General features: G+C 35.7%; 2 protein-coding genes and 1 pseudogene across 2 annotated transcripts; 2 read left to right on the top strand and 1 right to left on the bottom strand.

Annotated features, from left to right (window-relative positions):
• Nucleotides 1-1,017: 1,017 nt before the first annotated feature.
• Nucleotides 1,018-2,563, bottom strand: LOC132191048 (protein NRT1/ PTR FAMILY 8.3-like; annotated as a pseudogene).
• Nucleotides 2,564-5,793: 3,230 nt separating this feature from the next.
• On the top strand, nt 5,794-9,733 carry LOC132188990 (purple acid phosphatase 2). Its single transcript, XM_059603449.2, has 8 exons — nt 5,794-6,173; nt 6,401-6,601; nt 6,694-6,805; nt 7,389-7,618; nt 7,870-8,008; nt 8,583-8,803; nt 9,044-9,165; nt 9,274-9,733. Exons 1-8 carry the CDS (start codon nt 5,988-5,990, stop codon nt 9,470-9,472), a joined length of 1,410 nt encoding a protein of 469 aa, XP_059459432.2. The 5' UTR covers nt 5,794-5,987; the 3' UTR covers nt 9,473-9,733.
• Nucleotides 9,734-11,039: 1,306 nt separating this feature from the next.
• On the top strand, nt 11,040-15,584 carry LOC132188989 (purple acid phosphatase 2). Its single transcript, XM_059603448.2, has 9 exons — nt 11,040-11,179; nt 11,353-11,540; nt 11,787-11,987; nt 12,081-12,192; nt 12,730-12,959; nt 13,646-13,784; nt 14,337-14,557; nt 14,920-15,041; nt 15,150-15,584. The coding sequence occupies exons 1-9, from the start codon at nt 11,092-11,094 to the stop codon at nt 15,349-15,351; spliced, it is 1,503 nt and encodes a 500-aa protein (XP_059459431.2). The 5' UTR covers nt 11,040-11,091; the 3' UTR covers nt 15,352-15,584.
• The last annotated feature ends 707 nt before the right edge of the window (nt 15,585-16,291 follow it).

Here is a 16,291-nt window from a genome sequence, read left to right as displayed (position 1 = left end):
GCCTAGTGCATGTGCCGCAGACTGAGATTTTCATCCGACCCACATAAACACTTAGACTTACAATGTCAAATGTAGATATGACTAATCAACATAAAAAAAAATAAAAACGAGATTGGTTAAGAAAATTATGAAAATCAATTGTGAAAATTGAAAATTCAAATGAAGTAAGAAAATTCAAAACAATGAGAGCACCTGCTAAATGTCTCCAACTGTCTAAACCATTAAACCAAAGCATCCAATGTACCCACAAACCTCTTTAGTTCATACCCTCTTTCTCTACCTATCATCACCAATAGAAAAAAAAATAGCAACAACAACAATGGCCCACATATTTCTTTCTCAATTCTTACCAAGGTTTATAACTCAAGTAAACCAGCACCATCATTTTCATTGTCAGTGCCATGGCCACTAGGTTAGGTTTGGCTTAACCCACAAATTCGGAGGATGATCATGGAACTGAAAACCCTCCGATCAAATCCGAATGAAGTAAAGCAGCAGCAACATCATTTTCACCACTTTCTGGTTTAAATTAATTTGAGCATTCTGCTAGATTCTGTTGAAATCCTTGATTTGTATCTTCCCAAACCCGCGCATTCCATTGTTAAAAATTATTGCAATTTTCCGTCTTTCATGTGAAAACAAGGCAGAGAGAAGAGATTGGGTGGTTTTAGCTTCATCTATTTAAGATAATGGTACCATGATGTACATTGTTAAATGTAATAAAAGAAAGAAAGAATGAACATCACTTTTCAAACATTTATATATTTATTTTTTATTTTTAATCTGTCAGAATTAAGCAAACCCAGCCTTGATTTCTAAAACATCACACTTCGAAATTCAACATTATCTTCCTCTCTTTTGACTTCACCCAACCCTTCAACCACGGGCTCGTCTCGCACAATTCCTCTGGGACCCCTGCCCTTATATCGCCGAGCCACCGACAAATACCCCAATAAATTAACCACATTAATAGCCGTTAATATCCAATAGAAATAATCAAGGCGGCTCTTGTTCAAATTATTCCTCAGCCACCCTTTCTCTTCCCCCCCAGTCGCAGTACTCGTAACGATCTTCACCAGCGCAGTGCTCAGCCAGCTTCCGATCCCAACCTCGCCCAGAAAAATCGCACTGCTGATGCTTCGCGTCCCGTCGGTAGCTTTATCGTAGAAGAACTCCAGCTGTCAGACATAAGTAAATACTTCAGCGCTGCCCATGAGAAAGAACTGAGGGAGCAACCAAAAGACGCTCAGCACTGCTCCCGTCTGGGAATGGTCGCGCCGTTGAGTATGTAACTTTTACATGTAAGCTATGTTTATCTTAAAATTTGACTCACCCGTACTGCGCGGTATGAGGTAGCTTTCGAGCCCCCACGATATCGGAGTCCTTGGTGTTGACCTCAAAAAGGTCAACTACACGTCCCACCTCAACCCCTCTAAAATGGTTCCTCAGGGAAGCAACGGCGACCTGAAGAAACCTGGTAAAAGGGCTTCCCATGGGCTTTTTGTAGCGATAACTTCGAATGCCGGCAGCCAGTATAACGATGGAGCCGATCATAGCCACGGCGGGAACTCCAAAACCCCAACCCGACCCTTTCTTCTCTTTTACGTACACCAAAAGCGTGATACCCAGCAGTGCACCAATGTTTATGGCTAAGAAGAACCAGTTGAAGAAGGCGTATTTCTTCTGCTCTTCTTTTTCGTCCGCCTCATCGAATTGGTCCTCGCCGAAGGATGAGACACATGGCCGGCTTGATACCCCCCGTCCCGAGAGCTATAAGCGCAAGCGCACCATAGAGGAATGCCGTTTGGCCGTCCGTTGCTTTAATGCACGGTCGTTTTGTGCATAGAGGTGGACGTAGGCTGTCTATGGAGGCTGAGAGTGTCAACACCAGCGTTCCCTGCACAGATATGACAAGTTACTTAGACCACGTGGGAAAATTGGGCGGAGGGTTTAATTTAATTTAGTGCATTGTAATTATTAATTACCACAGCATAAACGCAAGAGAAGATGATGATGGTTTTGAAGCGGCCCAAATAAGCATCAGCAAGAAATGCTCCAAGGATTGTTAAGACATAAGCAGCCCCTATCCAATCGGTCACGTGAGTAGCAGCATTTGGAAGCGACTGGTGCATCTCAGTCACCAAGTAAGCCACCATGTTGACCGCAATTGCGAAAAATGCCAACCTCTCCGCCACCTCGTTCACTATATATATATATATATATATATGCATGCAACAACAATACCACCCACATGTCACGTGCATGGATTAAAAAAAGAAACAAACAAAAAAAAAAAAACAAACAAAGAATTTCTTAATTTGCTATTAATTGTGAAACCTATGATGAACGGAGAGGCCTTCCATCCTCCAGTCGTTTGCTTGTCAGCAATTCTCCCTAGAAAATCGACACACCCATTGCTTACCAGAGTTGTCGAAAGGCTTCCTTCCTGAACAAAACATTCTCAAAACGTGTTAAAAGCGCTAAAAAAAAAACTTAAAATGCAGGGTATAGTTTTATTTAATGCCACCTTGTTTTGTTCCTGGTCTTGTACAAATTCGTCCATGTAGGGCTGAATAAAGGAATTCTCATACGTGTGAGCGGCTGGTTCGCTGCTCTCCATGTAAGGATGATCAAAGCTTGAGCTGCTTTCGTGATGAAGCCTGCTTGCATTTGCCATCTACGAACTTATTTTGAAGTGGGGATTTGATTAAAATGAATGAAGAGAATGTATGCTTTAAATAAGGTAAGGTGGAACAACAAAAACAAACGCGCTGAAGGAAGGTTGGACAGGTATGGTTTGGAAGTTTCCTCAAGTCTGTGCATGGATCGGTTGGAAGTGTTTTGTCATGGGCGGTTCGGTCTTTAACTAATGTCTTTCATTAATAATCATCCTGGATTTGGGAAGTGGGCATCCGGCCAAAACAAATGTTGCAAAATAAGGCAACGTGTTGATGATTACAATGCATCAAGTTCAATATTTTTGGCATCAAACACGCACAGAGGTAGGAAATATTCAAACTACCGTCCCGTTTTTTTTTTAAGCCATGAGAGTGAGCTGGACTTCAGCGTTGGATGGGTCAACGCTTTTTTAAAAAAAACATAATTAACTCCTTGGGTTTTCAACACTTTAAAAATCAGTCTCCTCAGTTTTTGTTATGTTTAAATTGCTGATGTAGTAGAAACTCCAGTAGCAAATCGCCAAATTATCCTTGTGAAATATGTTAGATATTTAGTATTGAAAAATTTAGTGTTAAAATATGTTTTGATGTAAGATTTAGACTAGTACTTAATGATTGAGTCGGTGTATTTTTGGAGCTAAAAACTTCATTTTGGGTTGAAACAGACGAGGTTCATATAGAAGAAGGTATGAGGTTTTGGAACTACTACGGTGTGAGGTAAATGTGTCGTTTATCAGAGTTATAAATTGGTCTCAAGAGTTACAAAAGTTTTGTAAGTATAACAACAATATATAATACAAGTCTTCTATAAGGATGCCTTTGAGGTTGACCGATACCATGTTAAATTACTAATTATCCTAAAAGTTTAAGCCGATAGAAAAAGGTAAATTTAATCATTTAATCATTACTTTAACAGACTCCGAGTTGTTTTATTTTTAAAGAGTTATTTAAAAAGTTTATATTTTATTACCAAAATTATGCTTTGCTTAATTTTGGTACTAATTACTGTGGTAATTGGATTAATTACTTCTAGTTTGGTAATCTTGATTGTTTAACAACTTGGGGTCTAAATCAAATTTTCAAAAGCAAAATTATACCTTGAAAAATAATAGGATTACAAAAAAAATTATTAAAAACAGTAGAAACAAAGCCCCATATGAGTGGAGGCCACCTCCAACCCAATCTTTGGGGAGTTGGCTGCCTCCTCGACCCCCATCTTTGTGGGGTTGCGGTCACTCGAGGCTGGCCTCCATCCATCGTAGACTTTTCTTCTAAAAAAAAAAAATTATTTTATTTTAGTTTTTTTTCTAAAATTTTATTATTTGTTGGGATATAGTTGTAGTTTTTACAAGGGTGGCCTTGAATTTACTGATTAATTAGTTTTTACCAGGTCATCAATTTAGACGGAAAATATAAGGAATGGTTTGATTTTTAAATGTGGACAAGGAACGTTACTAAAATGCACACACATGCATTTTGACTCTATAATACTCTGAAATACAATGATTAAATTACGTAATATATATTTTGATTGGACAGAAATTTTCTTCAAACTTGTATGGAGGAAATATCCTCCAACGTAACCCATGTAATATATATTTTAGTCTAAATTAGTAAACTGCTATTAATGAGGTTAAAAATTTAATGTCCTTTGTAAATATTTATAGACACTTGGCATTATTTTACATGACTTTGAGATTATTTTTTCCATAACGATTTAGAGGAAATTTCTGTCTATTTTAATTTTTCCCGAAACTATTAAATGGAGCTCACATGTACGAATTGTCTTCAACGTACGGTGCAATGCCCACAAGTTGACTGTGGATATGATTAATTTACTCTTGAATGATAAGCATGAATGTAATCAATCTTCAATTAAAGTGAAAAAAAATAAATTTTCAAGTTAATAATAAAATTGATGATTATGATAGGCAAAGGAAAGTAATTCTTGTGTTCTATTAAAAATGATGTGGCTATTAAAATTACCATTTGATCAAAATTCAATAATAATCAATTACAAATCTAATGGTGATTTTAATAGTCATATCATTCTTAATAAGACACAAACAAACTATCTAAAATTACTTGGCAAAGAGTGAATGCCATGAAAGTGCTGAATGGTGGAGTGGTTGGGGCTCAACACATTTCGTTTTGGGAGTGAAAGTGGGCCAGATGGTTCAGGCCCATTATCGAAGGATAAAACGACGACACTTTTGGCAAGAAATAAGTCTGTCGATTACAACCGGCATGTGTAGGCCGGTGGTCCATAGACTAATGTTCTTGTTTAGTTTGTGAGCTCCACGGGCCACCTCCATTCCAACCACGAACAGTAGACAATCCCTTCGGTTTGATAACTCTTTTACTTGTTTTGTGTTTTTTTATTCTTTTTAAGATTTAGGTGCTTCCCTAGCAAATCTGGCTTCAATGACTTCTTAATAAACGAAAAATAAGTAATTAAATAAAGGAGTAATTACTTTTTACCTACATAAATTATAGCATCTTGGCACTTTTCTCTCATGAACTACCAACTATAACACCTGCCTATTAAACTACTATCTTATGATAAAAAGCTCAATTCCGTTAGTTAAAGGAGTTAAAATTGATAGTCAACGATTATGTGCAAGTCATATACCATTTTAAATTATTATTTTTTTTTTCACTTTTGCCCTCACTTCAGACCAAGAAAATTACGCTTATCCCTCGTAAACATATTAACTTTATTTGTTTGAAAGGAGGGCAAAAGTGAAAGAAAAAAATTTAAAATGACATATGACTTACATATGATTGTTGATCATTAATTTTAACCTATTTGACTGATAAAAAGAAACTTTTTGTTATAAAATGTCAATTTGATGAAGCTCAAGTATCACAATTGATAATTCATGAAGAAAAAATAACAAGACGCTGAACTTCATCGGTGCAAAAAGTAATTATTGGTTAAATTTCGACAACAACACATGCATGCGAAAACCAGTGAATATTCCATGATTTTTTATAATATTGGTCATTTTACTGACAGCAGCACGTGTGCCAACAGCTGCAGCCGCACGTGTTCCAACTCGTCTTCATCTCTAACAACTGTTGCTATCCACGGACCACGACCAGTAGCTTCACCTTCCATCTCAGTTGTCCAACGTAAACTTCGAGTATCTTCTTATCGAAACATGAATATTCCTTAGCACCCATTACCCATCACATTCATAACTTGTAAAACAAAAACTATAATTTGGTGGGAATTGGGTTTATTACTTTGTACTTCGTGGGTGTGTTTTTGGGTTTTTCATTGGGATATTAGATTGGAAGACAAAGATGGGAGTGTTGGGTCGGGACTGTAGTTGTCTTGTTCTTGTTGTTATGTGCTTGATTCTGAGCGTTTCAGAGCTTTGTAATGGTGGGATAACAAGTAGCTATGTAAGGAATGATGACTTATCTCTGGATATGCCATTAGACAGTGATGTTTTCAGAGTGCCTCCTGGTTACAATGCTCCCCAACAGGTATGTTTCTATTAAAGTATTGAGAATTCATGCCTTTCTATAACTTTCATTCCGGGTATCTCTTTCCTCCATAAGCTTAATTTCTTGTTAATTCCCAAAAATGGAAAGTTCCCCCCATAATCAGTGACTTAATTCAAATAATGAACCAATTGAAATCCAAAGTTTGATTCTTTTCCTAGTATCTGACCGAACACATTATTGGGGTTTTTTTGGGGGCGGATCTGAAGGTCCATATAACACAAGGAGATCATGTGGGAAAGGGTCTGATTGTCTCTTGGGTTACTCCAGATGAACCCGGTTTAAGTACAGTACTCTACTGGGCTGAAAACAGCCAGCTCAAAAGCCGGGCCGATGGTTTTGTTCTTACCTACAAGTACTTCAATTATACCTCTGGTTATATTCATCACTGCACCATCAATAATTTGGAGGTGTGTACTAGTCCTTAGTGTTCTTTTCTTTTTCCTGTTCAAGAACAATTAATCTGGTCGGCCATGGCAACTTGATTTTATGAATACTGCAGTTTGACACCAAATATTACTATGAGGTCGGGATTGGGAATTCCACGCGACAGTTCTGGTTTAGAACTCCTCCTAAAGTTGGTCCAGATGTTCCTTATACTTTCGGCCTGATAGGTAATTCTATTTCATGTGCTTATTTTACTTGTCTTCTTGAAGGTATCATTAGCTGAACGCCTGATCATCATGTATGTTTAGTTCTAGACTTTTAGTTTGAAATGTTGAATTGACAAGAGATAAAAAGTCTATTTGGCCCCGTGATTTCACTGGCCGAAGGTGATTATTAAACAGAATTGTAGAAAGTGTCATAATTAGAAGTGTGTTTGAAAAAAAAAAAATGGAAGATTGAAAACGTAGAAAAGTCCATGTTTTTGCTCACGATTTTAAAAGAAGAACCACAATCTTAACAAACATTTAATTGCGCTTTTAAAAATTATATTTTCATTAACTGCATTTAAAATATCTATTTATTTAAATAGAACGTTTGTTAAACCAAACAGACAGAAAGTTGGTTTCACGAAAAACCCTTGTCTCATTGGTACTAATTGAAGTGTTATTAGCATGGTTGAAGTGCTTTTCCTGCTATTTCAAAGTGAATATTACTTTTCTCTTATTTCAAAGTGACCTGATATGATATCTAATGCAAGAAAGTTAGTTACTATGATATAGATTTACTCACTCTAACAAGTATTGTGAGCAGGAGATCTTGGTCAAACTCATGACTCAAATAGGACGCTTACGCATTATGAGTTAAACCCAACAAAAGGCCAGACGGTATTGTTTGTTGGAGACCTCTCTTATGCAGATGACTATCCATTTCATGACAACAACAGGTGGGATACATGGGGAAGGTTTACAGAGAGAAATGCTGCTTATCAACCTTGGATATGGACAGCAGGGAATCATGAGATTGATTTTGCTCCTAATCTTGTATGCATCTATTTCTGGTTTTGATCATACTGCTGCTTTTTTGCAAAGATTCGTATGTGTTGAAGATTATGATTTGATTTCTTGATTTATTTGGTTGTAATCTGCCATTAATTTCTTTCCTTAATAGGTTGTATCTCTCTTCTATATAAAACTCTGTAAACGTATGAAACTTATGATGATATAAACAATTTTCTTTTTGCAAAACATCTCTTTCTTTCTCAAATTTATGATAGATGGTGATTTGATTGCAGGGTGAACCTATACCATTTAAGCCTTATACAAATCGTTATCATGTACCATATAAAGCATCAGATAGTACTTCTCCTTTTTGGTACTCCATCAAGAGAGCTTCATCATATATCATTGTCATGTCCTCCTACTCAGCTTTCGGTAAAAATTTTACTTTTGAATTAGAATGTGTGTTTTTTTAAAAAAAAATATCCGTTGCGGGTTCTTATCAGACAATCCAAAGACTTATAACTATTAACATGAATAGTCAAGCTCATATTTTCTGCGGCTTTAGTTATAAGCAGTTGTAGCATATCACTTTTGTGGAAGCAACTCATATAGTGTTAGATGATCTCTTCTGTTGGAAAGTAGATTGGCATGGAATGCTGATTTAAGTGGTTAACTCCCTGATTTAATAGATCAAAGGGGAACTACCAATACTTCAAGATACACTCCACCATGTCTAGAGACTCTAGTAAATTTGAGTTCAAGATGAGATCATATGAGATTTATAGAAAAGTGAAGTCTACCTAAATCCACCAGTTTTGTACTGTTATACATTCTTTTGTGTTGTAGAAAAGGACGTTGGGGACTGTGAGTCCTACTAACAAGCTGATCTGGTGAAATTGCTTGTATGTGCATGATATATGCAATTTTATGGAAGTATATCAAACTTCATAATATATTAAACTTTTTGTTATTAAGGAAAATAAGAGGAGAAAACTTTTATCTGCAGGGAAATACACTCCTCAATACAAATGGCTTGAGAATGAACTACCAAAAGTGAACAGGACTGAGACACCATGGCTCATCGTTCTTATGCATTCTCCCCTATATAATAGTTATGTACATCATTATATGGAAGGGGAAACCATGAGAGTGATTTATGAAGAATGGTTTGTGGAGTATAAAGTTGATGTTGTCTTCGCTGGTCATGTCCATGCCTACGAACGATCTGTAAGTGCAAAATCTCCTTTAAACTATAGTTGCTTATTTGCAAATTCCTTCATTTAGTGTACAAGTTTTGTTCTTTTGAATCTTTTACATTGTTGGAATAATTGTTTCAACATGATTAAGATTAAACATGTCTTCTCTGATAGGACATGGATCTGTTGAAGAAAACAGACTTTTTTTGCACATGAGAAATTAAATATGTAATTATACTATCCCGACAATCAAGATTTGTTTGCAATGCAGGAACGTGTATCAAATGTTGCATACAACATCGTAAATGGCTTGTGCACTCCCATTAGTGACCAATCTGCACCAGTTTACATAACCATTGGAGACGGAGGAAATCTAGAAGGATTGGCGACGGAGTATGTACATTACATAGAGAAATGGTCTTCTAGGAAATATTCTCTTTAGTACTTCGATGCTGTTCTGATACTACTAAGATGTTTCTTGTGAAATTTTCAATCCTACAGGATGACAGAGCCCCAGCCAAGCTACTCTGCCTACCGCGAAGCCAGCTTTGGTCATGGGATTTTAGATATAAAGAACAGAACTCATGCTTATTTTGGTTGGAATCGTAATCAAGATGGGTATGCTGTAGAAGCTGACTCTATATGGTTGCTAAACAGATACTGGAGCCCCTCAGAAAGATCCTCTGTAGCTGCACAATGATAACAAGTTATTCAAACCATGTAACCTGCACAACTCTCCTCTTTCATGGTTATTTATGCATTCTTTTTTGCTTTGATATCTAGTTTCACTAGAGGAGGGGTGCAGAACTATTTGAAGAATATCCAATTTTTTTTTGGTTAAGTTAAGAGTTTATTGTAAATAATTGTAATATTGTTTGGAGTATTTGTCAAATAATGTAGACATAATTTGATAAATATGGATTTAAATAAAACCAATCAAGTATGTAAAATTTGCAGTGAAGTTGGGTTTTAGAGGTAAACTTGGTAGTTGGTAGGCCAATCAGGCTTTTACAGCCGTTCAATAGAATTCTTATTCAAACATGTGTATCTGCATGCATTCACATCCTTTCTATAACAGCAACAGCCTTCTTAACATAAGAAGACCAAATCCGAATCTCTTAACAGTCAACTGTCGTAGTGGCACCGTACACTATTTTTTTATTTTTTATTTTTTCTAATTTAGCAAAAAGCTTGATTGCATGACATTTGAGCGGAATTTGACTTGCTAATTATGTGATTTAAAAAATTATGTTGCGGAAAAAATCATAATTATGGTAAATAATATAATAATCACATACAAGAACACTAAAATTTACGTGATTCCTTCAATGTGAAGTACGTTTATAGGCGAAAACGATTAAGAAGAAATTCATTAGCCAAAAATAGAGTACAAAAATAGTGAAGGAAAAATTACTGGAAGTCCAAAACAAAAGTAAGAAATTCTCTTTTGCTAATACAAACGTTTCTCTCTGATTGTCATAAGGCCTCTCTTTTTTCTCTCTCGCGCGGCACAAAATTGAGACAAAATTTTCCTTGTATTTTCATGTGATGCTTCAGGTTCTCACGCTTTCTTTAAGTTATTGCCAAAAGGGTTAAACCACAAGCTTTAATAAAGAGGAATAATATATTGTTGTGCCTTACATGACTATATGACTTGATGGAGATCAATTTTCACCTTCGACTTGAATCACAACACAACAACACAAAATTTTCAAGATGCATCCGTCGAAATAGGGCAGTCACAATTCACTAACATCACTCAAATTCAAGCATTTCTTAAACTTAAGCATAGGGCATTGTTTAGTCATAACACCGAACTTTTCTATCAGCCTTGTTGGTTACAAAGCTTTGTGCATTAGTCTCTCAAACGACCACTTTATTGAGTAGCACTCTAAGTTAGATTTTATGGTTAATTATGAATGAAAAACGAGGAACATCCCTATACATGACATAATTTGTGAGTGTTAAGTGCAAATGAGGTTTTAGCATGGGGGGCCAAAGTCTAATTAAGCCTAAGAAAGTATGTTAAAAAAAGAAAAAAGGTGTCATGTGAAGCTCATGTGCGATGGTTTCCATCACAACTACCAGCCAAATCTTATGTACATGCTTTTTAAAACAAAGTAATAATTTGAAAAAACGAGTTACACTGAGAAATAGTTTAGAAGTGTAAGTTCAAATAAAACGTTAGTTTTGACTTTTTTGGTGAGGGAAAAGTTTAATTTACGAAAAATAAAATCTACAATAAAAGTGTAATTTTTATAATATTAGTTACATAGAGATGTGGCATGCATTTTGGTCATTTTACTGACAGCCGCACGTATGCCAACTCGTCTACTATGTCTAAGCAACTGTTGCTCTATCCACGACCAGTACCTGGACCTTCACCTTCCATCTCAGTCATACCAAGGTAAAGTTCGAGTATGTTCGTATCGAAACATGAATATTCCTTAGCGCCCATTACCCATTACATTCATAACTTGTAAAACAAAAACTACAATTTAGGGGGATTTGGGTTTCTTAGTTTGTACTTCGTGGGTATGTTTTTTGGTGGCTAATTTGGTTATTTGGATTGGAAGACAGAGATGGGAGTGGTGGGTTGGGGCTGTAGTGGTCTTGTTCTTGTTGTTGTGTGCTTGATTTTGAGCGTTTCAGAGCTTTGTAATGGCGGGATAACAAGTAGCTATGTAAGGAATGATGACTTATCTCTGGATATGCCATTAGACAGTGATGTGTTCAGAGTGCCTCCTGGTTACAATGCTCCCCAACAGGTGTGTTTCTGTGATCTCTCCTCTTCTCTTCATATGAATTAAGATTAATGTCTTTCTTTAACTTTCATTCCGGGTATCTCTTTCCTCCATAAGCTTAATTTCTTGTTGATTCCCAAAAATGGAAAGCTCCCCCCATAATCAGTGACTTGATTCAAATAATGAACCAATTGAAATCCAAAGTTTGATTCTTTTCCTAGTATCTGACCGAACACATTATTGGGTGTTTTTTTTTGGGGGGATCTGAAGGTCCATATAACACAAGGAGATCATGTGGGAAAGGGTGTGATTGTCTCTTGGGTTACTCCAGATGAACCGGGTTCAAATACAGTGCTTTACTGGGCTGAAAATAGCCAGCTCAAAAGCCGGGCCACTGGTTTTGTTCTTACCTACAAGTACTTCAATTATACCTCTGGTTATATTCATCACTGCACAATCAATAATTTGAAGGTGTGTACTTTTCATTGGTGTTCTTTTCTTTTCCCTGTTCAAGAACAATTAATCTTGGTCGGCCATGGCAACTTGATTTTATGAATACTGCAGTTTGACACCAAATATTACTATGAGGTCGGGATTGGGAATACCACCCGACAGTTCTGGTTTAGAACTCCTCCTAAAGTTGGCCCAGATGTTCCTTATACTTTCGGCCTGATAGGTAATTCTATTTCATGTGCTTATTTTACTTGTTTTCTTGAAGGAATCATTAGCCGTAAGCTTGATCACCATGTATGTTTGGTTTTAGATTTTTAGTAATTGAAATGGTGAATTGATAAGAGAGGAAAAGTCCATTTGGCCTCGTGATTTCAATGGCCGAATGTGATTTTTAAACAAAATCACAGAAAGTGTCCTCATCAGGAGTGCGTTTGAAAAAAAAAAATGGAAGATTGAAAACGTAGGAATGTCCGTGCTTTTGCACACAATTTATCAAACGCTTAACTGCACTTTTAAAAATTACATTTTCATTATCTGCTTTTAAAATTGCTATTTATTTAAACAGAATGTTTGTTAAACCAAACAGACAGAAAGTCGGTTTCACGAAAAACCCCTTGTCTCATTGGTACTAATCGAAGTGTGATTAGTATGGTTGAAGTGCTTTTCCTGCTATTTCAAAGTGACCTGATATGCATATCTAATGCAAGAAAGTTAGTTATTATGATATAGATTTACTCACTTTAACAAGTATTTTGAGCAGGAGATCTTGGTCAAACTCATGATTCAAATAGGACACTTACGCATTATGAGTTAAACCCAACAAAAGGCCAGACAGTATTGTTTGTTGGAGACCTCTCTTATGCAGATAACTATCCATTTCATGACAACAACAGGTGGGATACATGGGGAAGGTTCATAGAGAGAAACACTGCTTATCAACCTTGGATATGGACAGCAGGGAATCATGAGCTCGATTTTGCTCCTGATCTTGTATGCATATATCTCTAATTTTGATAATTCTTGACTGTTTTTTTTTTTTTTTTTTTGGTGCAAAGCTTAGTGCTTGCTATTCCTCTATATTATAACTATTCTTTTCATTCAATGGTACATATGATCCCAGCCGGGAAAAGAAAAAGGAAAAAAAAAAAAAGGAATGGTATTGAGTATTGATCGCCTTAGTGTAGTGGTAGATGTTTTTGTAAAGAGTCTTATGTCTTGAAGATTATGATTTGATTGTCATCTGCCGTTAAGTTCTTTCCTTAATAGTTTGTATCTCTCTTTTATATAACACCCTGTAAACGTATGAAGCCTATGATGGTATTTAAAATGTTGATTAAATGATTAAATTTACCTTTTCCTATTAGTTTAAGCTTTTAAGATAAATTGTGATTTAACATAGTATCAGAGCTAAAGGTTTTGGGTTCGAACCTTGACTCTGTCAATTCACGCCCTATTTAAATTAAATATTTTACGTATTGTGCCTTACCTATTAAAAGAGAGTTTGAGCTCACACGTAAGGAGGAATGTTAAAGTCTTGATTAAATGGTTAAATTTACCTCTTTCTATTTGCTTAAATTTTTGGAATAAGTGGTAATTTAACAAATATAAACAATTTTCTTTCTGCCAAACATCTTTTCTTCTTTTCAACTTTATGATAGATGGTGATTTGATTGCAGGGGGAAACTATACCATTTAAGCCTTATACAAATCGTTATCATGTACCATATAAAGCATCAGATAGTACATCTCCTTTTTGGTACTCTATCAAGAGAGCTTCAACATATATCATTGTCATGTCCTCCTACTCGGCTTTCGGTAAAAAAAATTACTTTTCAATTAGAGTTCTTTTTTTGTTAAAAAAAGTATCCATTGTGGGTTCTTATCAGACAATCCAGAGAATTATAACTTTTAACATGAATAGTCAAGATCATACTTATCAAAAAAAAACATGAATAGTCAAGATCATGTTTTCTGCAGCTTTAGTTCTCAGCAGTTGTAGCATATCACTTTTGTGGAAGCAACTCATAGTATTTGATGATCTCTTCTGTTTGGAAATTAGATTGGCATGGGATGCTGATTTAAGTGCTTAACTCCCTGATTTAATAGATCAAAGGGGAGCTACCAATACTTCAAGATACACTCCACCATGTCTAGAGACTCTTGTAAATTTGAGTTCAAGATGGGATCATATGAAATTTATAGAAAAGTGAAGTCTACCTAAATCCACCAGTTTTGTACTGTTGTACATTCTTTTGTGTTGTAGAAAAGGACGTTGGGGACTGTGAGTCCTACTAACAAGCTGATCTGGTGATATTGCTTGTATGTGCCTAATATATGAAAATAAAAGGAGAAAACTTGTATCTGCAGGGAAATACACTCCTCAATACAAATGGCTTGAGAAGGAACTGCCGAAAGTGAACAGGACTGAGACACCATGGCTCATCGTTCTTATGCATTCTCCCCTATATAATAGTTATGCAGATTCTTATATGGAAGGGGAAACTATGAGAGTGATTTATGAGAAATGGTTTGTGGAGTATAAAGTTGATGTTGTCTTTGCTGGTCATGTCCATGCCTACGAACGATCTGTAAGTGCAAAATCTCCTTTAAACTATAGTTGCTTATTTTTGCAAATTCCTTCATTCAGTGTACAAGTTTTGTTCTTTTGAATCTTTTACATTGTTGAAATAATTGTTTCAACATAAATAACACAAACGACAATCGTTTTTCAACTAGATGTTGTTTCATATCTTTCCATCTTTGCGCTGTCATTTTCATATATATATATATATATATATATAATCGGCTTGTTAACTAGATGATTAAGATTAAACATGTCTTCTCTGATAGGAAATGGATCAGTTAAAGAAAACGGACTTTTTTTCCACATGAGAAACTAAATATGTAATTATACTATGATGCCAACAATCAAGATTTGTTTGCAATGCAGGAACGTGTATCAAATATTGCATACAACATCGTAAATGGCTTGTGCACTCCCATTAGTGACCAATCTGCACCAGTTTACATAACCATTGGAGACGGAGGAAATCTAGAAGGATTGGTGACCGAGTACGTATATTACATAGAGAAATGGTCTTCTAAGAAATATTCTCTTTACTACTTTGATGTTGTTCTGATACTACTAAGATGTTTCTTGTGAAATTTTCAATCCTGCAGGATGACAGAGCCCCAGCCAAGCTACTCTGCCTACCGCGAAGCCAGCTTTGGTCATGGGATTTTAGATATAAAAAATAGAACTCATGCTTATTTTGGTTGGAATCGTAATCAAGATGGGTATGCTGTAGAAGCTGATTCTATATGGTTGCTAAACAGATACTGGAGCCCCTCAGAAAGATCCTCTGCAGCTGCACAATTATAACAAGTTATTCACACCATGTAAACTGCACAACTCTCCTCTTTCATGGTTCTTTATGCATTCTTTTTGCTTTGGTATCTAGATTCACTAGAGGAGGGGTGTAGAACTATTTGAAGAATATCCAATCTTTTGCAGGTTAAGTTGAGAGTTTATTGTAAATAATTGTAATATTGTTTGGAGTATTTGTCAAATAATGTAGACACAATTTGATAAATATGTGTATCTGCATGCATTCACATCCTTTCTATAACAGTTTCAACCGAAAAACAAGCAATAAAACACAACAGCCTTCTTAATATAAGAAGACCAAACCCGAATCTCTTCACAATCTGCTGTCGTAGTGGAACTGTACACCGATATAGTGATATGGGCCTCGCCTTCCAGCAAAAACCAAGGAAATTATGTTTAGCCGAATTTGACTTGTTAACATGTGATTTAAAAAAATTATACAAGAACACTAGAATTTACGTAGCTTTTTTTAATGTGAGAGTGATCACGAAAAAATTCATTAACCAAAGATTTAGTACAAAAATAGTAAAGAAAAAATCACTAAAAATTTAAAACTCCAGTACACCAAAAGTCACAAGTCAACAAATTTTCCCATCAAGTCACGACAATGCAAATATTTTCAAAAAAGTCTCCATAAAAACCGTTGAGGACAATCACAATTTACTAGTATTATACAAATTCAAGCATTTTTAATTTTTTTATTTTAGCATAGGACATGGTTTATTTCATAACATCACGATTCTCTGTCAATCATGTTGGCCACAAAGCTTTGTCAGCTAACTCTTTCAAGTGATCACTTTGTTTTGAGTGCATAAATTTGACTGTTAGTTATGAATGAAAAACGAGTACGTACATAATTTATTTGTGGGTGTAAGTGCAAATGAGGCGTTAGTTTGGGGGAGCAAAGTGTAATTAAGCCTAAGAAAGTATGTCC

Source organism: Corylus avellana, chromosome 9, assembly GCF_965113065.1.
Source record: "Corylus avellana chromosome 9, dhCorAvel1.hap1.2, whole genome shotgun sequence".
In the NCBI taxonomy this organism is placed as follows: domain Eukaryota; kingdom Viridiplantae; phylum Streptophyta; class Magnoliopsida; order Fagales; family Betulaceae; genus Corylus; species Corylus avellana.
This window is presented reverse-complemented; position numbering and strand designations above follow the sequence as displayed.